This window comes from Rosa rugosa, chromosome 6, assembly GCF_958449725.1.
Source record: "Rosa rugosa chromosome 6, drRosRugo1.1, whole genome shotgun sequence".
Classification (NCBI taxonomy): domain Eukaryota; kingdom Viridiplantae; phylum Streptophyta; class Magnoliopsida; order Rosales; family Rosaceae; genus Rosa; species Rosa rugosa.
Window position 1 is genome coordinate 28709032 of NC_084825.1, and position 25757 is coordinate 28734788.

Genomic DNA, 25757 nt, shown 5'->3' on the forward strand with positions numbered 1-25757 from the left:
GTTTTCTTCTGCTAACTTGCTATTTGTCTTCTATTTATATGGCTTTACTAATTATGTATCAACACGAATCACTTGATTTCATTAGCTATTATATTGATGTAGTGATCATATAAGAGTTTCAGAATGTTTCATTAATGCAATTGTGAAGGAATTGGTTTATGAGGTGATGTAAATGGCATGTTTTCTTATATGCAATGTTTACTGTTGAAGTTGAGTCTACTTTCCACTGGTTGAATTAGTGGCAACAAATTCCAAATTTCAAGAAATGAGTCTTAAACTTTACGTCTTCTTTATCTTGATATTTTATCTTAGATGGGTTTGGTCAGATAGCAGAAAATGTATGCACAATTGCAGGGAAATTTCCATTGCAAATTTGCAATGTTGGCTTTTTATTGGTAAATTTCTACTGCTTTATAAGTTAATCTTTCCATCACTTTCTTTCTTTTGGCAAACTAATTATTTCCATCACTAGTGTCTAGTGGCAACCCATTCAATAATTTGTGAGATAAAACGAAATTTGGAAAAGACTGAACCGAACTGTGGGTTAAAGAAAGAGTCAATAACATTCGTAGAAAATAAGTAGTTAGTGCTTTCTAGCTGCAAATGCATTATTACTTGGACTGGAAAGTGAGAGGAAAACTGGAAAAGAAGGAAAGGCCGAAATGGGCTTCCCACACAAAAGCAAAAGGAGAAAGGACAGAGGTTGAAATTTGGAACTCAATTCCCACTGTTGAGAAACTACCAAAATTTTGAGCAGAGTTTTGTTGGTTCATCCATGGCTCTGTTCCGAGGACACAAGGCCTCCCTTTCCAAATATACTACCTCTCCTTATCCATGTAGCTATCACGTGTTCTTGAGCTTCAGAGGTGAAGACACCCGAAAGAACTTCACTGATCACCTCTACACGGCTCTGGTCAATGCTGGATTTCATACTTTCCGGGATGACCCTGAACTCGAGAGAGGGGAAAATATCAAGGAAAAGCTTGAGAATGCCATTCAACAGTCACGAAGTTCTGTGATTGTGTTTTCAAAAGACTACACCTCTTCCAGATGGTGTCTGGACGAGCTTGTCATGATCCTTGAACGCAAGAGGACCTCCGATCATGTCGTGTTACCGGTTTTCTACGACCTTAATCCATCTCAACTGAGGAAGAAGGCAGAAAGCCTTGTGAGGAGGCACAGTGGAGTTCTTGCAAAAGCATTTGCCAGACTTGAAAAAAAGAAAAAAAAGCAATCGCCGGAGAAACTGAGTAGGTGGACGGAAGCACTTGTTGAAGCTGCAGATCTAGCAGGCCTGGTGTTAGAAAATCAAGATGATGGGTATGTAAATTCAGATCATAACTAAAGCCTTGAGTAATTACTAGCAACTGTATATACATGTCATATACTTTGTTGGTTTTATCCGCATATCTAATTGTTTGAAATTGATAGACTCAGCTGGCTAGCTTGTATGATATATTTTTGTTTTGATTGCAATTTATAGGCACGAGTCAAAGTTCATCCGAGAGATTGTTAGAGAGATTCAAGACAAGCTAGGACGTGTGCCCCTAAGTGATGTCCAGAAGGAATTAGAGGATAAGTTGTTATCTGTTAACCCTGTTCTTGATGACGCCGAGGGGAAGCAATTGAAATTCCAAACGACTGTGAAGCCATGGCTACATAATCTTAAAGAGGCTGTCTATGAGGCTGAGGACCTGTTGCAGGAGATCAAAACAGAAGCCTCGAGGCCAAAGATAGAACACGAAGACGAATATGGGAGTAGCACGTGTGAGGTACAAGAGCCCATCTCTACTCCATCTCATGCTTTTGACTCAGCTTTAATATACTCCAGGGTAGAGGAAGTTCTTGAAAGACTAGACGAAATTTCGAAGCAGACAAAAGATGTCCTGGATTCGGAAGTAACCGCTGGACAGAGAGTATCACAAACACTACCATCAACTTCTTTGGTAGAAAAGTCTGTGTGTGGAAGAGATGAAGAGAAAGAAACATTGGTTAAATTATTGCTATCAGATGATAAAATAGGTGTGATTCCTATTGTGGGTATGGGTGGGATTGGAAAGACCACCCTTGCCCAGTTTGTATACAATGATGTTAGAGTGAAGCAACATTTTCACCTCCAAGCATGGGTTTGCGTTTCAAAAGAATTTGATGCCCTTAGGATCTCACAACACATTTATGAGTCCCTCACCTCAAAAGCTTGCCAAATCACGAACCTAGATCTGCTTCAATCAAACCTGCATGACAATTTGATGGGGAAAAGGTTCTTCTTTGTTCTTGATGACATCTGGAACAAAAATTATAACCAGTTGGAATTCTTAAGACGTCCCCTTGAGTTTGGAGCACACGGAAGCAAGATTCTTATCACAACACGCGATGAAGATGTTTCACGTATGATGGGTAGCCTTGAAGCTCACTGTCTCATGCCAATGTCTGAGCAAGATAGCTGGTCATTATTTAAAAATCATGCCTTCAAAAATGCAGCTGTTGGTGCACACTCACATCTTGAAGAAATCGGTAGACAAATTGTTCGAAAGTGCAATGGTCTTCCTTTGGCTATTAAATCCCTTGGGGGTCTCTTATGTTCTAAATTGTTAGTGGACGAATGGGAAAGTATATTGAACAGTGACATGTGGGAGTTCTCGCCGGATGAGAGTGACATTCTGCCTTCTCTTTGGTTGAGCTATATGAATCTGCCTTCACATCTCAAGCGTTGTTTTGCACATTGTTCGATATTTTCCAAGAACTATAAGTTCAGAACATCAGAATTGGTTTACTTGTGGAAGGCTGAAGATCTCTTGCAACCTAAAAAAAACAAAACAGCAGAAGAAATCGGACAAGACTACTTCAATGATCTAATCTCCAGGTCATTTTTTCAGCTTTCATCAAGTCCCTATGGAACTACTTTCATCATGCATGACCTTATCAATGATTTAGCAAGCTTTGTATCCGGAGAATTTTGTCTTAGGTGGGAGGGAAGTGATTCACCCGACATTTTGAGCAGGACTCGTCATTTTTCATATAAGAGATATTATGATCATACTGATAACATTAGGATATTTGAGGATTTACAGCAAGCTAAATATTTGCGTACCTTTCTGATGAACGTAACTTCAAGCAAAGGATTAGATGAGCTGCTACCAAGATTACAGTGTCTAAGAATGCTCAATTTATCAGGGCGTATAGGGGAATTGCCTGATTCTATTAACAACTTGAAGCTTCTTAGGCACTTGGACTTGTCTTACAGTTTCATCAAAAAGTTGCCTGATACAATTTGTACTTTGTATAACTTGCAAGTATTGTTGTTGTCAAACTGTTGGGCCCTTACTGAACTGCCAGCCAACTTGGGAAGATTGATCAACTTGAGCCATCTGGATACTACAGGTATAATGTTAAAAAAGATGCCACCGGATATGGGTAACTTGAAAGACCTCCAGATGCTACCCGAGTTTGTTCTAGACAAAAGTACCGCAGGGGATAATTTGCCAGAGTTAAAGAAGCTTCAAAATTTGCGTGGAGGACTTTGTATCTCAAGGCTTGTGCATAGCAGCGGTTTGGAGGCCTACATACTGAGGGACAAGAAGTTTCTTAAGGAACTGGTTTTGGATTATTGGAGAGGATGGGATGTAAGTGAAGAAGAAGCAGAGTCTTACGATTTGGTGGAGGCAAAATGGGATTCAAGTGAAAAAAGCAATACTACTGTAGAACAAAGAGAAGTGCTTGAGAAGCTCCAACCTCACCTGAACCTGGAAAGGCTTACAATTAAAAGTTATGGAGGCAAAATGTTTCCAGGTTGGTCGGAATATTATTCTTCCTCTGCTCTTGTTTCTCTTAAACTTGTTAATTGTCAGAATTGTATCTCCTTGCCACCATTGGGACAGCTACCTTCCCTCAGAGAACTTTTTATTTCTGGGTTGAGTGGGTGGCAAGAATGGTCTGATGTTGGAGGTGGCAATAATGAATGCGGGGTTTTTCCTAATCTTGTTCAACTTGAAGTATATGAGTGTCCCAATCTTACCGGGAGATTAGCGTCAGACAATCTCCCATCTCTTGTGTCTTTGACGGTATGGAGTTGCCCAGAATTCGAATGTTTTCCGGAAGATGGATTCCCGTCAAAGTTAAAATCACTTGACATCATCGGCTGTACAAAAGTGAATGCAAAGAGAGTGCAGAATCTGAACAAGGGTCTCCGAACACTCACCTCTCTTGAAGAATTGTCACTTGATTTTGACTGCGACGAAAAAGTAGATTGGTTTGCGGAGGAGCAGGAGGGGCTGTTTCCCAGCACTCTCACACATCTCAAGATCTGCCGTCTGAATTGTGAGACCATCGACGGCGCCAAGTGGTTTTGCCATCTCAACTCTCTTCGAGAATTGTTCATTAGGAATTGCCCTGCTCTGCGGTGCTTGCCAGATAGTGGGCTACCCTCTTCTCTTTCTCGTCTAAAAATCATTGAATGTCCTTTGCTTGAGAAACGGTGCCAAAGAGAGACGGGTGAAGACTGGCCCAAGATTGCTCACATCAAGTGCATAACTATCGGTTGGCCATGTCTCGGAGGGCTTGCATTCTGATCAATTTGGCCATGTCTCAGAGGGCTTGCATATTCTGCGTGTAAGATCCTATTGTTTGAACTCATTGTTGATTTCACAGTTCTAGGGTCATGCTTGAACTCATGATCGATGGGTTTGACAAGGACATGCAATATGAAGGAGAAACAGACCATTTCCATTTGCTACGGTATGTCGCACATCCCAATTCTGGTCTTTGCCCTTCCCAATTCAGTCCATTGATACTAGAGAGAATATATATGTTGTTGTCAATTGATACTTTGAAAAGCTGGGTAATGTGTCTTCTTTCTGCCCTGTTTCTTGATATGCAGCAGTTTCTTGATATGTTAAGACAGAGATGGGCCAAGGTTAAGATTGCTCGCAGGACCAATATTGCCATGTCTTGATGTCTGATTTGTAAGCATAATTCTCAAATTCTCTCTCAGTTGATTAGGTTTACTCACCTCTTCATTCTTGTAGGCAATTTCTGATTTACTGCTTCTATTTTTGCACAGCTTCTCTTCTTATCTGAACTTGCAGACTGTTCTTTATCTACTCCACTCATTCACACAGACACTTCTAGAGTTTCCAAGCAGAATGAAAATCACAGAGAGATGAGAGCCAATTTTGGGTCAGGTACGATACAATTGCACTCGAGACATTTCTAGTGCGCAATTTCTGGTTTACTGTTTCTGATCTCTCTTCGGTTCGTTCTAGTTGAATTGACTTGGTTTTCATCAATGACTTTCTAGAAAGCTTTTAAAGTTGCTCTTTCAATTCATTCCTCACAACTTGATTAATACCTGCCACACTAATCATAATAAGTCGAGGTATTAAATTATTAAGTACCACAAAAACTTATAACTCAAGCTAACTAATCTAGCATAACTTAAACAGCTACTACAAAAAATCTATGCATAATAATCTTTTTCATCATAACAAAGAACTGGGGCATGTATTGATTTTCTAAAAACTGTTTGAGCTCAAGTCCACGCTAGTGTGTCTTCAATTTTCCATTGAAAGATTATAAGCTGTAGACACAATGTGGAACTATATAGTGAATTGAGAAATTGAGTGTACAGATAAAGTATACTCGATCATTAATATCTATATTAATCTTCAGTCTACTTCAACTTTTGGATTGTCTTGCTACAGGATCAAGCTAGTAGTGATGTTTATGTGTTTTTGTTGCCAGTGCGATATCAGCTCCCTGGATTTTACAAGTTTACAACTATATGCAGTGCTGCCGCTAAAGGTATGTCTACTTTTGTATATGATATGGAATTGAAGAATTAATGATCTTATTAAAGGCCGTGGCTAAGGCCCTGCATTTTGAAGAAATGGCTAATGCATGTATCATGTTATTTTCCGTTCTTTGCATGCAGCATCTCATAATACTTGTAGCTGTTGGACTCTCATAAATTTGAGGTCATCCGGAATTGAAAAATGACCTTAAAGGTTGTGGCAATTTATTATCTCAGGAGCAATAAATTTTGTTAGCCGAATCTTGGTTCTGTATATGGGCAAAAGATACATGAGGACCACCAGTTTTGCATCCTCACTGAACAGAACTCGGTCTCCATCCTTTTTCTGTGAGATTCTTTCCAGTTTCTAAGTTAATCGAGTGTTACACATCTTACTATGGAAAAAAGAAATTTCAATGCCAACTGTTTTGAGCTTTCTCTGTTCTTTATATGCAGCATGTCACAGCAAGGAAATTCTTTGGCAGACTATCAACTCACTGACCCTTTAGGACATTCTGGAGGGCCACGAGAAGTGTCTTTACTATTGTTACTTCACCCTCACATAGCTGGGAAAACTTTTGCAGTGATGTCAAGATTACTATCAGCGGCTTCAAATGTCAAGGAGCAGACATAGAAATAGTACAAAGAGGCATTTTGCAGTCGGCAGTATGTATTAGCTCTATCTACACCAGAAGATATGTGCATTCAGCAGCAACTAGTTCTGTCTATACTAGTAGACAGTACCAAACTTTTTTGTTTCTGTATAAATGAATTGAGCAGTTCTTCAGATATATGATTTTGTTGAAATTGCAAATCAAATCAATGATGCAACTGTTGGATTGGAGGTCATCTAGATGGCAATCACGTTTTTTCTTCTTTTACTTTCTACCTATTGCAGGCTATACATATAGCTAGGCAATTTAGTTTGAATAAGTTTCACTGCATATTTATTGTTTTCTCATTTGCATGGTGTAGTAAGTCAAGTTGTACCATAGACAATGCATTCAATGCTTTGTCTGCTATGTTTTGTAAGAATCCCTATACAAGGGATGAGCTAGTACGTGTTGTAATCATCCCAATTAACTCATTCAAGAGTTCATCAACAAGATAGCAGTAGCTTGTCTTCCATTTTCTCTGTTCCTTTGCTTTGTTATTCTTGCTTCTTTTCTTTAAGTGTGAGTGAGAGTGTGGTGTGATTTTTTTGTAAACCTATCACCCATTGTAGTTGGTGTTAGCTTGAAAGCTTAAATACCAACAGATTTTGCTGCCCCTTATGTAAACACTTTTGTACTTGCACAGTTATAGAACATTCCCATATGTGTTATTTAAAGATGATTATGAGGAAGATAAAGTGAAGCCCACTTCAAAGCCCAGTTTTAATTAACCTTCGGTCTATTTATTTTGATTGCCAGAAGTAAAAACCACTCCGTTTCAGCATTCCTTACCTGTCAACGTTGTTCAGAACTGGTTGTTTAATTCGGAGTCTCTATGTTTGGTGAGGCTGCAGAGATGTGCAACTGAAGCTTGATTTTGTAAAGCAGGAGAAAACCAAACCATCCGTTTGAGATTACAGAGTGCTAGTCGGAGGTTGAAGAGGAGTGAAAGTTAAGCGGGTAAACTCCTGACTACCAATTAATTTGATTTTAAGTTTTCTTTTACAGAGCATCAAGTTTGATTTTTGATTATTGCAAATGCTAATTAGACGACTCGGTGTGGGTTGGTGTGAGATGCAGAAACTGAAGGCAGAGAGAAAGACTCGTTTCAGTCTCAGATAATAACCTGGTACGCCGTCCTTAACTACCAATTTAATTAAGTTTTCAACTGCTGATTCGATGGATTAGAGGGTAAGGAGTGGGTTAAGTTTTCTATATTTTCTTGCCTTTGATGATTGCAATCAGAAAGATGATACCTTTCACATAAGAAGTGAATGCAATTAACAAACTATCAATGTGGAAAAGATATGTTGTAGTCGCATTGTCGTGAGGGGTCTCGTTTCCTTTGATCATAATCATCCAATAATCATTGTAGTCCTTTATAAAACTATATGTTGAAAATTGGAACCCTACAAATTATGAGCTTGGGTCCAAGATCTGGAGTGATAAACATTCAATAATGATATTGGAATCCTCATAACCTATCTAAATCACCTATGCAGTTTACACTTTCACGTAATGTTAAGATGTAGTAGCTTCCTTGATCCCGTAGTACTCTTACAATTATGAGCAACTATTAAAACACAATGAGGCTGCTTTTGACCGACTTTTTCATGTCAGTGAATTGTTGCATAGATTGTCATATAGAGGAAGAATCTGTGTTTCGTTAACCACATTGTAATGCAGTTGATCCTTAGGCCCTTAAATATAGTTCCAAAAGCTGGCTAATGTATTATGTGTCACCCACATTACAATGTGGTTCCAATGGATATATTGTCTTCACCAATTGTGATGTCAATTGATCTTCAGGTGTTAAGCTTCCGGATCAGTATGAATTAAAATTGGTCTATGTGCTCCGTTTCTTCCATATATGTAGTGAATTATTTTGTTGATATTTTCTATTGATATTGTAGAGTAAGTTGTTCATACTTCACAGGATTAGGATGAAGACCACTTGTAAAGATTTTGGGGATCATCCATTAGATGATGCAAATACAGTTATAGCTATACAATGTTGACTTTTACTGGTGAATTTCTACTGCTAGTAACTTTTCCATTACTAGTGGCAACACACTAAAATATTGTGTTCAGAATTTTTAAGCAGATATATACATGAAGCATTGATATCTTTATTGATCTCGAGTCTACTTCAACTTTCAGATTCTCTTTCTTCAGGGTCAAGCTAGTAGTGATGTTTCTATGTTTCTGTTGCCAGTGTGATATCAGCTTCCTAGACGTTACAAGTTTACAACTATAAGCAGTGCTGCCATTTAAGGTGTGTTTACTTTTGTATAGTATATGGATTTGAAGAATTAATGATCTTTAACGGTCGTGGCTTAGGCCCTGCATTTGGGAAAACATGGCCAATGTATCTTGGTTATTGTCTGTTCTTTTCATGCAGCATCCATAATACTTGTTGCTGTTGGACCCTGATCTCAGTAACCAATTATGAGACCCGTCAAAATTGATAACATCATACTTGAAATTGGTTTTGCAAAAGACAAAAAAAAAAAAAAACTGTCGCAAATGATAGAAGAATTAATCGTAATTAAAGGGTGTGGCTTACCTCTATGTTCCATTGATCTTTAGCCTTCAGCCCTGCAATTTGGAAAAGGTGGAAAGAGAAAGGTTAATTTAGATGTGTGATGTCCTGATAGTCCTGGAGGCAGTGTTGAAACTGAAGGTATTTCTACTTCCTTGTTATGCTTTGCTTCCATACTTCTGTATTGAATCTGAAAATGGAGAATTAACTACCTTAAAGCTTATGGCTTTCTCTATTATATCAAGAGCATTACATTAATCATCAAAAACACTTGGTTTCTGTGGCAAAAGATAGCAAATGACCAAACAGTGTTGCACCTTGAATGATAAGAACTGCCCTTGCTGACATGTAAGATCCTTTCCCTTCCATATCTATCAATTGCTAAGTTTTGTTAAAAACATGTACTTGGTCCTGATTAATTCATGTCAAAGAAAATTAAACATGGTCTTAAAAATGAATAAATAATAGCATTCTAGTTCCAATTGGTCTTTACCCTTGGGCCTGGAATTTTTATGCTACGTTGCAGGGCCAGATTTGGAAATAGCAAGAAACGAAGTTCTCAGTTTGTAGTGACTACTGATCGAGAGTTTTGTATATAATATGATACTTGGGACAGTTGAAGCGCTGCATACCCATGTCACTTTCCTTTTTTCGTCTAATAATTGGGATGGCTATGGCAATTACAATTGTGCCAGAGTGAGAAGGGCGAAGATTGGCCCAAGATATGATATGCCAGATCAAAATCATTCAATTCCCTCTCAGATGATTTTCTGCAAAATCTAGTGCTCTGTTGTCATTGCTAATCAAATATTGATTCTGTATATGCTTGTACTGGAGGTAAGCATGGTCCCATGGTTGACCAACAGAGGAACATTTTTTATTTTAGAGTTCCATTGCTTATGACGTTTTGAATTAGTGTCTTGTAACTTGGCCAGCATGCTCTGTTTCTTTTCCAAATGTAGTGAAGTTCTATGCTAGTGCTTTGCTAATGTTTGGCTGAACATAAACAATGGAGGTACTAGCATTGAATTTCTACTTTCCACTTTTATGTGCCAACTTCTGGATCCTCTTCTGATCAAAGGCTCAAAGCATCTCTGGTTGTTATGCAATACTGCCAGCCTACAACTGAAGGTATTTCCATTTTTGAAGTCATTTTGTATATAATCTGAAATTGAAGAATGACATTAAGGGTTGGCACTTGTCTACTGTCTCAGGAGCAGTAAAGTCATTGGCAATAACTTCAGAGTTATGTGGGGAAAACAGATGGCATATGGCTAACAGTATTGCACCTTCATATGGACCCGTGAGATTCTTAATTTCCAGTTTCCAGGTCATCATTGCATATATTTACTTCTAATTATGGATGTAATTTATAGAGAGCACCTGTGGATTCACTTAGTCCTAGAATAGTAGACATGCTCAGTGAATAAGCTAAAGTAAATAAAAGCAGGCCCAGAGCCTTTGTTCTCTGTTAATTATATGCAGCATCTCAGCAAGGACAATTTCTATTCTAGGACAACTTTAGGATGCCGGAAAGGGATCACTATCTCATTTCCTCTTACCTAACTCAGCAAATAAGAGTCTAGTATAGTCAGTGAGGGAGAGATATACTTAGAAATAGCCCAAACCTGTAGTTTAATCTCATAACATCTTTATTAATCTCAAGTCTACTTCAACTTTCAGATTCTCTTTCTTCAGGGTCAAGCTAGTAGTGATGTTTTTATGTTTCTGTTGCCAGTGTGATATCAGCTCCCTAGACGTTACAAGTTTACAACTTTATTAGCAGTCCTGCCACTAAAGGTGTGTTAACTTTTGTATGGAATATGGATTTGAAGAATTAATGATCTTTAAAAGTCGTGGCTTACGCCCTGTATTTGGGAAAAGATGGCCAATGTATCTTGTTTATTTTCTGTTCTTTTCATGCAGCATCGCATAATACTTGTTGCTGTTGGACCCTGATCTCAGTAACCAGTTATGTGACCTGTCAAAATTGATAACATCTTATTATACTTGAAATTGGCACTTGAAAAAAAAAAAAAAACTTTGTTGCAAATGATTTGCTGACTGTAAAGAAGGGTCTCTGACTTTGGCATAGTTACAACAATCTATGCGTGGTTAAATATTTTTCATTGTAACACATAGTGGAATGTCTGACAAATGTTTGAACTGGAGTCTACAGTTGTATTTTCATTTCTCATTGAAATATTATAAATTTTATACCGCACAATGTGGAATTAGAATGTAAGATGAGCAATTGAGTGTAAGTCAAAGCCCTTGAGGAAATTTTCAGCAGTTTTTACTTGCTCTTATTTGTCCATATCATGTGGACAGTTTATACAATTTTGTAACCGGATAAGAAGGCTCAATCCCATGCATACTGCTGAAGTGAATCCCTTTAACAATGCATCAGGAATGCAGCCTGTTCTCGCTACCACTTATCTCTTGCATTTCCTGGCTTTAATCTTCTTTCTATTCTTTCTTTATCAGTACCGGAGTTTACCATTGCAAGTTTTCTAATCTGCTTGATTAGATTACAAAACCAGTAAGACCATATTGATTTGTTTAAGATTGTAGGTTGACCATATTTCTCTAGAATGTGAGCAATTAAAAGATATATGATGTTACAGTTGCCAAAAAGATGTTACAATACTTGAACGTTCTAAATATATAACTATTCTTTGTTCTTGTTGGATTAGACTTGAGTCTCACATTCATATCCCTCTCAACCCGTAATATATTGGCAGTACTCTTCTTGCTGTTTGTCTTTGTGGGAACATGTTAAGGGCATATTGAAGCTTTGACATTGAAGTCTCTGCAAGTGCTGAACCTTGGGGGTGCTACTCAGTCTATGAGCTTATGTCTATATGTGAGCATTCTGTTTTTGTATTCATATTTCGCTTAATTAATTGGTAATTTCACGTACCCATAATCTGATTTTGGGTGTATAAAAAAAGGGGATGTGTATTTAGAGGTGTGTGAATAAAATTTCTCATATGGACAGTTTCCATTTGCAATTTGATTGGTACCTAACTTGTCAATTTGATTGTGCTCGATGCTCTACTTGCTTTTGGACAAAATAAATCAGTCATATTTGATGATACCCAAATATAGAGGAACAAATTATATTAAGGAAACTACTTAGGTATTGCATATCAGTATGCCTGTAATGTTAGTATACAATTCAGGATCACTTACCCCAAATGAAATAAATCTGAACTGCAACTGCACAACCCATAGCTTTCTTCTCCACAACCAGTGAACCCCTCATTGATCCGGAGGAAAAGTGGAAGTTGTTGTAGTATATATGACTCATGTTGTAGTATGTATGAGTCATAGTATAAATGTCTATATCATGTAATAAGTACTTGAGTGTATAGATAGGTACTTGTGTATAAACATAGGTACTTGAGTGTATGAAGACTTGTGTGACATGCTTTATACCAAGAGGCAACAAGCATGGCAGATTTCATCATTGAATGCAAGTATGTGGAGCTGCAGCCCTCAATCAACAAGAGAAGATTGTTACCAAATTGAGTTTCTCTTAGAGCTTTCACACTAGCTATGTATTCCTATAAATACATTCCTTTGTGAGAAGAATAATACACATGAATTCTCATTCTCTCTGAATCGAAACTCTCTCTCTCTCTCTGTCAATTTTGATTATCCTTAAACACGTTATCAGCACGAAGTTGCTCTAGAATTAGAATCGAAAATTGACAAGAGTAGAGTTCATCATCAATCGAAGTCATTTTTCCAAACCTACAAAAAAAACCTCCAAAACCTAGCTCATATCAAAGCCATTGATCCCAGAAGCCCAGAACCGGCCTCAGAATCGCCGGAACCGGCCGGAAAAGGCCTGAACCGGCCGCCGGAATTTTTGAACAGAACCAGACCGCTGCCAAGTGCTGCCGAGCAGCTGCGCAGCAGCTGCCGAGACCCTGCGCAGCAGCTGCCGAGAAGCTGCGCAGCAGCTGCCGAGCGACCTGCGCAGCAGCTGCCGAGACCCTGCTCAGCAGCTGCCGAGAAGCTGCGCAGCAGCTGCCGAGAAGCTGCGCAGCAGCTGCCGAGTCACCTGCCAAACACTTTTAAGTGATTTTCCTGTGCAGATCAGCCTGTTTGCACGCCCCGAAACATCTTGATAGGGACCTCAGATCAAAATCCTTCCTTCATCAAAGTTGTTCGTCTATGTCTCTTCTATCTGACCTCCAAATTGTAGCCCTGTTGGAGTAGTTTTGAGACCTGTACACCATTCGAAGTGGGAGCTGTTCAGCACGCTCGTTCCTGTGCAGATCAGCCTGTTTGCACACCCTGAAATATCTTGTTCAGCACCTTTAATCAAAATACTTTCTTCATCAAAGTTCTTCATATATGTCTTTTCTATCTGACTTCAAAATTTCAGCCCTGTTGAAGTCGTTTTAAGACATGTACACCATTCAAAGTGGGAGCTATTCAGTATGATCGTTCCTGTGCAGATCAACCTGCTTGCACGCCGATAAACGTCCTTTTCGGGACATCTAATCAAAATCATTTCTTCATCAAAGTTGTTAATCTCTGTCTCTTATATCTTATCTCCAAATTTCAGCCCTGTTGGAGCAGTTTTGAGACCTGTATAACATTTGAAGTACGATCTGTTCAGAAGCAAATTTGCTCCGAATTTCAACAAGTAAGTTTTAAAGATTAAAGTTCCTGTTTTGAGTTTGTATTCCTTTTTCTCTTCTTTTCAGGGACTTGTAATCAAAAAGCAGGAATTGTGGGATTCACTCTAAACGAACTAAGAGTGTTCGTAAATCAATGAACTAAGAGTGTTCATAATAATCGGACTAAGAGCGTCCGGAAAACATCAATTTATGGACTAAAAGTGGAATCGTGGGGATTCACTCTAAACGAACTAAGAGTGTTCGTAAATCAATGAACTAAGAGTGTTCATAATAATCGGACTAAGAGCGTCCGCAAAACATCAATTTATGGACTAAAAGTGGAATCGTGGGGATTCACTCTAAACGAACTAAGAGTGTTCGTAAATCAATGAACTAAGAGTGTTCATAATAATCGGACTAAGAGCATCCGCAAACATCATTGTTTTCATCTAAATCCAAATATTCTTGGAAATTGATTTCTTGGTAGCATAGCTCAGAAATCTTATTATTTTAGTTTTCGTGGAAGTTTAAACTCCGAAACTAATATATCTTATCTTCCTATTGTTCAGGATGTCGAATGAACCTAGACTCGATTTTCCAATGCTTGACTCAACAGGCTCGGAATACCATGGCTGGGTAACCAACGTTGAGAACCATCTCACTACGAGAGGGATATTGCCCATAATACAGGCACCTAACCAGGGCCTTGTGTTCCAACGAACACCCACAAAGCATGCTGCTCAAGTAATTATCTTGATGTGATACCATATGGATCAATTGAAGCATTGGTTCAAGCAATGCCATGCAAGTACCCAACTAGCTGCAAGCTACAAGGAGTATAGGCAATTGAGAGAGCAAGAAATCAATCTTGCTGAAGATGAAGATATCAATCTTGCTGAAGATGAAGATGGTGAAGATATCACTCTCACCACTGAGGACTTCAAAGTTGTAAAGAGCACGAGGATGCCGCAGACTTTGATTAGAATAGTCCTTTTCTATTTTCCAATAAAACGGCAAATGTGCCTTAGTCAACAAATGACAATTGTATTGACTCTTTCTCATGTGACGTACCCAATGAAGTATGATGTCTAGGAAAGTAATTGAGATCGGGGTATTTAAGCGAGCCTCGCTCCACCAACATCTCTCTACTTCCCTGGTCATATTTCATTGGAATTACCAAACGGATTGGCAATTACAATTTGTATAAGTTTGATTTTATTTTGGAATAGATTTTGGAAACTTTGATGTAATCATTGGCTATTAATAAAGTGTCGCATTATTATTCAATATCATGGACATGTGTTAATTTCCGAACTTTATTACTTGAAAGATATAAGAGCCAATGATTTTCATGTGAAAACACATTGTAAGAATGGACAAGAGTTCCTTTGCATCGCCTCTAATGACTACGGACATAAACGAGTATTAGAGAAACTTATGTGTCGCTCTAGTGGGTTGCATGCAACCACTATTCGAGTCATTGAATCAAACCATGTCATAAGAGATGACTTATGGGATTCTGACACATATAGGCTTTGGCAAGACCGTTTGGGATATCCAGGTCGTGATATGATGTTCCATATATTAAAGACTTCACGGACATCCATTCCTCAAAACGAAAAGAAGTATGAACCAAAGATTGGTCCAAAGAGTTACTTCGTTTTGCAAAGCTTGCTCTTTAGCAAAGATAGGATCGAGACCATCCTATGCAAAGGACACTAAAGAAAATATACCATTCTTACAATTAATCCAAGGTGATATTTGTGGACCTATTCAACCAACTTGCGGACGTTTAAATATCTCATGATGTTGGTTGACACGCAAACACACTAATCACGTGTTGTGCCATTGTCCATCTATAAAAGCTTCTTATGCTATACTCATAGCACATATAATATGACAACGGGCTCACTCCCCGGATCATCCTATTTAGTCAATTGGATTTTGACTATGCTAGTGAGTATACATCGAAGATTTTCGATGGTTATTGCAAAGGGAGTGATGTTGGACATCACATTCCCATATACACACCTAAATGGTCTCGTGGAAATAACTACGATGGTAGTTCAGACATTGGCGATGCGCACCAATCTCTTTATATCCGCTTGGGGTGATGCAAATATCGCATACAACTATGCTAATTCCTCTATGACCTACCGCCACTCAATGTATCCCTGCGTTACAGCTAGTGACTGGGTACAAATATTTTGTACTTACGCACATTCGAGTGAGTCATTTATGTGCCAATGTGAGCCATTTATGTGCCAATTGCGCCGCCACAGCGCCTATGGTAGGTCCTTAAAAACAAGTGAGCAACTTAGTTGGAATTGAGACTCCAACAATCGTTCGCCACTTAATGCCCTTGCAAGGCGATCTCCTTACCGTCTGATTTACGGATGTCACTTTGATGAGACAGTCTTCCCGTCGTTAGGGGGAGATAAGAACACGAATGTTCAGCAGGAACGACAGGAATTGTCGTGGTCTGTCCCCACTATGTCTCATCTCGATCCCTATTAAAGTGAAGAGATCACACACATTTGCTGCACAAATGCCTGCAAGGAAGGACGTCCCTATAAGAGGACGTAGCGTCACCCTACACAGAGGTAGGCAAGGCGCCAACGTCATAGAAAGTGGCACTCTGACGTTACAGGCCATGGCCCCAGCTAGGATGCGTGGGAAGCCCGTGGATTCGAAGGATATTTTGGCATCCTTAGATCATCGACACTCAACATCCGTCTCATGAGTATCTTCTGGATTATGGTTATCGTTGGGGGACGCCTCAACGTCAGAACCTATTCCTGAGAATATAGAGCTCTATGAAAATTACACTAGTGTACATGAGACGTGGAATAGAAACTCCATCATAATTGATGATGTAGTTGCGCATTCTGTTGCGCATGAGTTTGTTGAGACCGATGATATCGAACCACGCTCCGTTGAAGCATGAATACCAACGTAGAGAAATTTAGCCTAAATGGAAAGATGCGATCCAGATTAAACGAAGAGGAAGGTCTTTGAGCCAGTGATGCCAACACCTCCTTACATAAAACCTATTGATTAATGGGTCTTCGTTAGAAAGCGTGTTGAGAAAACAAGATGGCAATCTCGCCTTATGGCGCAAGGCTTCTCACAAAACGCCCTGGAATTGACTACGATGAGACATATTCTCACGTAATGGATGACATTACATCCACTACCCTGTCAGTTTGGTAGTTTCCAAATAACTGAACATGCAGCTTATAAAAGTGGTCACTACGTATCTCTATGGGGATCTAGATACGGAATATACATGAAAGTTCATAGTGAAACTTTATTTACCCAAATCAAGTGGCTCTAGACCACGGAGCGCGTTTGCAATAGAATTGAAACGCTCACTAAAGTGACTACTTGATTGGGAAGGGATATGCCCGTGCGTTTCCATAACAAGTTTCGGATTCTATCACGGTTTTCATGTTGGACATGATCTTCATTAGAAGCCCTTAATGAGTTAAGGGAAACCGTTGAACACTTGAAATCCGAGTTTGAGATGAAGGATTTTTGGGGAAACACAATTAAGCCTCGGTTTTTGAACTTGAGCACCGTGTTGATAGATGCTTAGGCATTTTGACAAGGTCAAGCCTTCAAGCACCCCATGATCATTCGTAGTCTTGATCCTGAAAAGGATCCTCTTCGTCTGAATGGATGATCAGACGAAGATGTGCTAGAGAGGCTGAAGTGCCTTACTCAAGTACAATAAAGCACATTATTGTACTTAGCTCAATGCACAAGACTGGACATCTCACTTTGCCATAAACTTGTTAGCTAAAGGTATAGCTCTGCGCCAACGCAACGCCATTAGATTGGTGTAAAAAGATATCTTTCGGTACTTGAGATATACGATCGATATGGGCTTATTCTATCCCTATAGAGAGATGATGGATTCAGATCCATCACACACCAGAAACGCCGCCAAACGCTGGCCTGCGTATTCTATCCCTACCCCAAAACGACATAAGTGTTTTGGAAGGTTTTTGCTGATATTGGGTATCTCTTGACCCATACAAAGGTCTTCCCAGACTGGTGAAGTGTTCACCATGGGTATGACCGTGATATCTTGAAGGTCTATAGAATAGACCTTAGTCGCTATATCTTCGAACGATGCAGAGATTATTGCTCTTCACGAAGTGGTTCGTGAATGTATATGGATTGGATCCATAGTTACGCATGTTCGAATAGTTGTGGTTTGAAGTCTACCACAAGATGAGCCTACAAGCATTTAAGATAATGCTGCTTATTTTGAAACAAATGAAGCAAGGCTGCATGAAAAGCGACAACATCAAGCATAAAATCAGCAATAACAGACTCTCCTCAAAGATCAATAATAGGGGGGGATGTCTACATATATGGTCTCAAAACGTGAAGAGTGTGTTGTGCTCTTTTTCCCTTTCGACCGAGATTATTTTTTGTCCCACAGGGTTTTTATTACTCGGCAAGGTTTTTAATGAGGCAACGAGAGAAGCACCACGTTTGAGAGACACAAAGGAGATGTTGAAATCAGGGGGAGTATCCAGAAGTATACCCACTTGACCATCGTGTACTCTTTTTGTCCTTCGTCCAGGGTTATTTTGTCCCACTGGGTTTTGTTACCTGGCAAGGTTTTAACGAGGCACATCTTTAGCATGGTCGCCCCACTTATACTACATCCTGAAGATGTTTTGATTCAACATATATGCTTTTGCTCATCTTTTACCTTCGACCACGGGTTTTTCCCACTGGGTTTTCCGGGCAAGGTTTTGTTGCAGCAACTCTATTTGCATCCCTCTCGTAGACATATTACCTACTTATGATGCTGATAAGAAGACTCCACTTATCTCTGAAGCTATGATATTGCATACTCCACACTCAACGCGCGTTGTGCTCTTTTTCTCCTTCGACCAAGGTTGTTTTTCCCACAGGGTTTTATTACTTGACAAGGTTTTTAACGAGGCAACTTCGAAGCGCACGGCATAGACAATTCTATTGACATGAAATATCCAAGGGGGAGTGTTGTAGTATATATGACTCATGTTGTAGTATGTATGAGTCATAGTATAAATGTCTATATCATGTAATAAGTACTTGAGTGTATAGATAGGTACTTGAGTGTATAAACATAGGTACTTGAGTGTATGAAGACTTGTGTGACATGCTTTATACCAAGAGGCAACAAGCATGGCAGATTTCATCATTGAATGCAAGTATGTGGAGCTGCAGCCCTCAATCAACAAGAGAAGATTGTTACCAAATTGAGTTTCTCTTAGAGCTTTCACACTAGCTATGTATTCCTATAAATACATTCCTTTGTGAGAAGAATAATACACATGAATTCTCATTCTCTCTGAATCGAAACTCTCTCTCTCTCTCTGTCAATTTTGATTATCCTTAAACAGAAGTTGCATTATTGATTCTCCAATTCTCCTATCTTTGCCTATTACCAAAAAGCAAATTATTGCTTCTCTTATCTTTATGTCATCCACCCAACATCTCATCATTCACACAAGTAGGGACCTTTGTTACCACTCACTGAGACACCAATAAATTGGTCACCGTTTGAGAGGGGAGCTCTAGCAGGAAGTTTGTTCGTTCTTGTTAAGTGCACCCGTAGTCAAGAAAAGGCAAAGTCGAGAAGTCAAGAATTCGACCAGTCAAGTTACTATTCACTGCCACTGGGCTTAGGTTTGCACCCGTTTTTTTCTTGCCCGGTCAACACTGTTCACTTTTTACTGTTCATTTCGACTGTTCACCAGTGGATTTTACTGCTTCAAGTTAACTGTTCATTTTACTGCTTTTGAATTTACTGTTCATCGGAATTGTGAACATTTTTTTTTATAAATAAAATATATTTAATGATAATAATGGATAATTGTGTGCTTTGAATTTAGCTTGTATTATGTTTATTATGTGCTATGATTTTGAATATAAGGTGTGTGCTTTAATATGTGGAATTTCCAAATACAACTTTTATTTCATTAAATTGTCACTTACATAAATGAAAAATTAGGAAAAAGTACAATACAATTAAAAACATGCATAATAACCTAATTATTCAAATCATAATCCTCATCCTCTCTAGAAATTCAATTTGTGTTTGAAGGCTCATCATTAGGGTTAGGGTTGGTGGACTCACCCGTAGAGAAAGGTGAAAATTGTGGTTGTGTAGGATATCCCCCGGGGTAAGGTGGTTGCAGATAGTATCCACCGGGGTAAGGGGGTTGTGGGAATCCACCGGTGAAGGGAGGTGGTGGGAATCCACCGGTTAAGGGAGGTTGTGGGAATGCATCGGGGTAAGGTGGTTGTGGGTATGCACCGGGGTAAAGAGGTTGTGGGTATGCACCACCAACATTTGGTTGTGGGAATGCACCACCAAAATTGGGTTGCGGATAGTATCCACCCATAGAAGGTGGCGGCTGCTCGTCAAGATCTTCTTTCTCCGCTATCTTCTTTTGTTTTCTTGACCAATAATGTTTTTTATTTGGCGTCATTGTACTTGTATCAATCTCCATAATACGCTCTTCCCTCTCTTTAATACGCTCTTCCATCTCTTTAATTCGATCTTGCCTTTCTTGAAATAGGAGTTGCTCTTTTCGCATTTCGATTTGCAAGAGGATACATGCTCTTTTCTCTTCCTCTTGGAGACTTCGAGCGAATTCGTCATCGAGTTTTTTCTTGCCCTTGATTGCCTTTATTTGGTTGTTCGCTATACTCTCGAGACTGCTTGAGTAAGGACTTCCTTCTTTCGCTGCCTTCTTGGCTTTCCGGATTGCTTCTTTCGCAACCTTCCTTCCTTGAGGCCTCACATTAGGATCTGCAGTTTCACCTGCAATTACCTCATCTACATCCATATCCAAGTTGATGGGGGAATTTGCAGCAATTGGTTGTGTGTGCGTATGTTGACTTCCTACATTTGATGTTCCTCCGGATGTATGGTTAGGGATGTCTTTAAATTGTGCAAAGCCCTCCACAGCAGCGTAACTATCAAAGCTCTGAAAATTGTGTCTTTTGGCCTTCCCAGTTTTTCTCTTCATCCTGGCATGCCACAATTTTTGTGCTTCATCTTGCTACGTAATAAAAAAAACAATAAAAAATGCAATTAGTACAAATATAAACGCTATTATGCAGGGTCATCTATTATAAAGGTCATAATTTTAAATGATTTAATTATGATCACGTTTTGCGTTAAAAATCAGTAAGTACAAATATAAAGGTCATAATTTTAATAAGAAAGTATATCACCATTTTACAATAAAAATCAATAAGTACAAATATAAATATCGTTGTAATTACATCATTATTTATCAACTAATTAATTTAATTATAACGAAAAACAATTATTACAATTAAAACGATAATATAATTACTACATTATTTATAAAGACATATTTTACTATAATGTATCAACAAATTAAATGATTTATCAAAAAATATAAAGTTTATAATTTTAATAAGAAAGTATCCCACCGTTTAACAATAAAACTCAATAAGTACAAATATAAATATCGTGGTAATTACATCATTATTTATCAACTAATTAATTTAATTATAACAAAAAATAATTATTACAATTAAAACGATATTATAATTACTACATTATTTATCATGTAATATTTTACTATAATGTATCAACAAATTAAATGATTTATCAACAAATACATACCTCATCAACCGCATTCGAACCGCTCTTGTACCAATTTTTCGCTTGCCTTAATGCACAATGCCACTCAAAAAGTTCAATCTTGTGTACTTTCCACCTTCCCTGCAAAGATTGGGCTGATCGGCTCTTGGGCCAATTTGCGTCAAAGTGGCGCTTCACGCGCAACCATAATTCATTTTTTTTCTGATTTGTGCCCACAGCCGGACATTAATTGGCTTACAACTTTCCAAGACTTGCACAATTGAACATCTTCCTCATCCGTCCATCTCCTTTTATCTTGGGTATCTTCACTTTGATCTCCCTCTTGTCCGGCCACTGGACGAGTGTTTCCCCTTTGTTCGGCCATAGTGGATAATGAAAAATATGGATGATGAGAGCTATATGAAGAGGAGGAAGGTGTAACTATGAACTCTAGTATTTTGGGTGTGAGATGTTAGAAAAAATTGTAGGTATTTATAGAGAAATTTTTGGTATGATTTTTAGAATTTTTTACATATTTTTTTCTGCCCGTTTTCTTACCGTTACCTATATTAGATTCATATTAATTCCTAGCCGTCAGATCCATTTTTGCTGTTGATTTGGTCGGCCCAGATTTCTTGACTGTTGGGTTCAAATTCCCAAAGCAGCCAACGGCTAGTTGCCACGTGTGCCACTATCAGACTTAATTGTCGCTACGCGACAAAAAACTGATTCACACGCAACCATCAACTGCGCTCCCCCATTCGTCCGTGGAGAACACGCCCTCTCTCTTCCGCGTCTGTCTCTGCGCAGTACCTCTGACGTCAGCCACGAGGTGCTTCTCTCCAACCTTGCAGCCGCCCAAGCCTGGGCAAGAAAAAAGGCAACGGCATGGAATTATTCTTGCCCTTGGTCAAAGAAAGGCAGAGTTTGCCTGGTTGAATTTACACCGGTGGAAGGGAGATTTGACATTTGACTGGTCACCACATCATCATTCCATGGTTTTGCCCGGTCATTCATGAACCGGTGCACTTGCTCTTATAGCTCAAAAAGCCTCCTCTTCCAAAATGTCCCTTTCTTCATCTAAATATCATGTGTTCTTGAACACACTTGCAAGAATTTTAGTGATTCCCTGTCATTTTTTCTCAATAATTTAATTTGGATGTTTGATTGCCATTAAGATTTCTCATCACAATGTGCTTTGTTTCTTCATACATGTAGTCAACAGACAATGTACGTGGATACGAATATTGCATTTCTACTTCCATTTACATGTACTGATATATTATACATTGATGATTATGAGGTGATCCAAATACAATTAGTCAATTATATTATACATGCCTACATTTGCAAATGCTGGCTTTTTATTGGTAAATTTCTACTGCTTATACGTTAATCTTTCCGTCACTTTTTCTCTTTTGGCAAACTAATTATTCCATCACTAATGACAACCCATTCAACAACTTGTGAAATAAAACGAAATTTCGAAAAGCCTGAACAGAAATTCGGGTTAAATAAAGAGTTGATTATATTCCTAGAACGTAAATAGTTGGTGATCATATCTTTCTAGCTGCAAATGCATTATTACTTGGACGTACTGGAAAGTGAAAGGAAGAGAAATGGGCGTCCCACCAAAAGGAAAAGTACTAAAGGAGAAAGTAAAAGAGAAAGAAAGGGGCGTGTATCTTTCAACACTAGTAGGAACTTGGAACTAAATTCCCACTCAACTGAGAAACCACGGAAATTTTGAGATTTCCCCGAGCAGAGTTTTGTTGGTTCATCCATGGCTCTGTTCCCAGTTCACAAGGCCTCCCTTTCTAAATATACAACCTCTCCTTATCCCTTTAACTATCACGTGTTCTTGAGCTTCAGAGGTGAAGACACCCGAAAGAACTTCACTGATCACCTCCACGCGTCCCTTGTCAACGCCGGATTTCGAACTTTCCGGGATGGCGGACTCGAGAAAGGGAAAAATATCAAGGAAGAGCCTGAGAATGCCATTCGACAGTCACAAAGTTCTGTGATTGTGTTTTCGAAAGACTACACCTCTTCCAAATGGTGCCTCGACGAGCTTGACATGATCCTTGAACGCAAGAGGACCTCCAATCATTTCGTTTTACCAGTCTTCTACGACGTTGATCCATCCCATCTGAGGAAGCAGACTGGAAGTGTTGCAAAAGCATTTACTGAACACCAGAAAACTCAATCGTTTAGTAAAGTGAGAAGATGGAGGACAGCACTTAGAGAAGTTGCAGATCTAGCAGGAATGAATTTACAAAATGAAGCTGACGGGTATGTAAATTCAGATCATAACTAAAGCATTGAGTAATTACTAACAACTGTATATACATGTCATGTACTTAGTTGATTTTATCTGCATATCTAATTCTTTGAAATTGATAGACTCATAGTTGGCTAGCTTGATAGACTCATAGCGAGCTAGCTTGTATGATACATTTTTGTTTTAATTGCAATTTGTAGGCACGAGTCAAAGTTTATCCAAAATATTGTTAGAGTGATTCAAGACAAACTAGGTCGTGTGCCCCTAAGCGATGTCCAGAAGGAATTAGAGGATAAGTTGTTATCTGTTAACCCTGTTCTTGATGACGCCGAGGGGAAGCAACTGAAATTCCAAACGACTGTGAAGCCATGGCTCCATAAGCTTAAAGAGGCTGTCTATGAGGCTGAGGACCTGTTGCAGGAGATCAAAACAGAAGCGTTGAGGCAAAAGATAGAACACGAATATGGCAGTAGCACGAGAAAGGTACAAGAGCTCATCTCTACTCCATCTCATGCTTTTGACTCAACTTTAATATACTCCAGGGTAGAGGAAGTTCTTGAAAGACTAGAAAACATTTCGAAGCAGACAAAAGATGTCCTGGATTCGGAAGTAACCGCCATGGACACAGATTATCACAAACACTACCGTCAACTTCTTTGGTAGAAAAGTCTGTGTATGGAAGAGATGAAGAGAAAGAAACATTGGTTAAATTATTGCTATCAGATGATGAGACTGGCAATAAAATAGGTGTGATTCCTATTGTGGGTATGGGTGGGATCGGAAAGACCACCCTTGCCCAGTTTCTATACAACGATGTTAGAGTCAAGCAACATTTTCAACTCCAAGCATGGGTTTGCGTTTCAAAAGAATTTGATGTTTTTAGGATCTCGCAACACATTTATGAGTCCCTCACCTCAGAAGCTTGCCAAAGCACAAACCTTGATCTGCTTCTATCAAACTTGCAGGCAACTTTGAGGGGGAAAAGGTTCTTCTCTGTTCTTGATGACATCTGGAACAAGAATTATAACCAGTTGGAATTCTTAAAGCGTCTCCTTGAGTGTGGAGCACATGGAAGCAAGATTATTGTAACAACACGTGATGAAAATGTTGCACGTATGATGGGTAACCTTGAAGCTCACCGTCTCATGCCAATGTCCGAGCAAGATAGTTGGTCATTATTTAAAAATCATGCCTTCAAAAATGCAGTTGTTGGTGCACGCACACACACATCTTGAAGAAATCGGTAGACAAATTGTTCAGAAGTGCAATGGTCTTCCTTTGGCTATTAAGTCCCTTGGGGGTCTCTTATGTTCTAAACTGTTAATGGAGGAATGGGAAAGTATATTGAACAGTGACATGTGGGAGTTCTCATCCGATGTGTTGTAGGAGAATGGAATTGCAGAGCGAATTGTCTGTTTATTATTGATAATAGGAGCCCTTATATAGGGAGTTACAAGGTACACAAAAGGTAATCCGAATACAATTGAATATCTAGAACACTTTCCTATTACAACTCTAAACCCTAGTTTGAGGAGGCACACATTATGTCGACATCCTTCAACACTCCCCCTTGTGCCGCTCAAACTTGGTGATGACGCTTTGATCGTTGCCTCGTTAAAAACCTTGCCAGGTAACAAAAACCCGGTGGGACAAAAATAACCCTGGTCGAAGGACAAAAAGAGCACAACACATCCTTCACTCTTCGAGATCGAACATGTAGACATCATGTTCCCCCTGATGTCGACATCTCCCCCTGATTGCTACAATCATGGGAGTTCGGATAACTTTCTCAATCCGATGCTCTTCACTTGTTTCTCGAAGGTGGATTTTGGTAACGACTTAGTAAATAAGTCCGCTACATTATCCTCATATCGGATTTGATTCACTTCAATATTTAGAAGTGATCAATGTTGTTGCTGATTGTAAAAGAACTTAGGCGATATATGCTTGGTGTTGTTGCCCTTGATGAAACCTAATTTCATTTGCTCAATACAAGTTGCATTATCTTCATAAATGCAAGTAGGTTCATCTGTGGTAGACTTCAAACCACAAGTTCCTCGAATATGTCTAACTACAGACCTTAGCCATATGCATTCTCGCACGGCTTCATGTAGAGCGATAATCTCTACATGATTTGAGGAAGTAGCAACAAGGGTCTGCTTTGTAGACCTCTAAGATATCGCTGTGCTTCCCATGGTAAAGACATAACCCGTTTGGGAGCGACCT

General features: G+C 39.0%; 3 protein-coding genes across 7 annotated transcripts; all 3 read left to right on the forward strand.

Annotated features, from left to right (window-relative positions):
* Positions 1-606: 606 nt before the first annotated feature.
* On the forward strand, positions 607-6916 carry LOC133714722 (putative disease resistance RPP13-like protein 1). 5 transcript variants are annotated; one of them, XM_062140946.1, is made up of 7 exons: positions 607-1320; positions 1484-4734; positions 4877-4961; positions 5060-5180; positions 5700-5799; positions 5930-6136; positions 6245-6916. In XM_062140946.1, exons 1-2 carry the CDS (start codon positions 776-778, stop codon positions 4566-4568), a joined length of 3630 nt encoding a protein of 1209 aa, XP_061996930.1. In that variant the 5' UTR covers positions 607-775; the 3' UTR covers positions 4569-4734; positions 4877-4961; positions 5060-5180; positions 5700-5799; positions 5930-6136; positions 6245-6916. The 5 variants fall into 5 exon arrangements, with proteins under 5 accessions (XP_061996930.1, XP_061996932.1, XP_061996928.1 ...); XM_062140948.1 differs by having other exon boundaries at positions 6026-6136; XM_062140944.1 differs by having other exon boundaries at positions 5740-5799.
* Positions 6917-22930: 16014 nt separating this feature from the next.
* On the forward strand, positions 22931-24194 carry LOC133713673 (disease resistance protein RPV1-like). Its single transcript, XM_062139707.1, has 2 exons — positions 22931-23542; positions 23732-24194. The coding sequence occupies exons 1-2, from the start codon at positions 23034-23036 to the stop codon at positions 24192-24194; spliced, it is 972 nt and encodes a 323-aa protein (XP_061995691.1). The 5' UTR covers positions 22931-23033.
* Positions 24098-25210, forward strand: LOC133713674 (putative disease resistance protein RGA3). Its single transcript, XM_062139708.1, has one exon. The coding sequence runs from the start codon at positions 24299-24301 to the stop codon at positions 24764-24766; it is 468 nt and encodes a 155-aa protein (XP_061995692.1). The 5' UTR covers positions 24098-24298; the 3' UTR covers positions 24767-25210.
* Positions 25211-25757: the final 547 nt, after the last annotated feature.

Bases quoted from the DNA above. Each gene is read 5' to 3' on its own strand.
- LOC133714722 (XM_062140946.1), top strand. From the start codon at position 776: ATGGCTCTGTTCCGAGGACACAAGGCCTCCCTTTCCAAATATACTACC. The intron at 1,321-1,483 runs GTATGTAAATTC...TGCAATTTATAG, and splicing joins TTAGAAAATCAAGATGATGG to GCACGAGTCAAAGTTCATCC.
- LOC133713674 (XM_062139708.1), top strand. From the start codon at position 24,299: ATGGGTGGGATCGGAAAGACCACCCTTGCCCAGTTTCTATACAACGAT.
- LOC133713673 (XM_062139707.1), top strand. From the start codon at position 23,034: ATGGCTCTGTTCCCAGTTCACAAGGCCTCCCTTTCTAAATATACAACC. The intron at 23,543-23,731 runs GTATGTAAATTC...TGCAATTTGTAG, and splicing joins TTACAAAATGAAGCTGACGG to GCACGAGTCAAAGTTTATCC.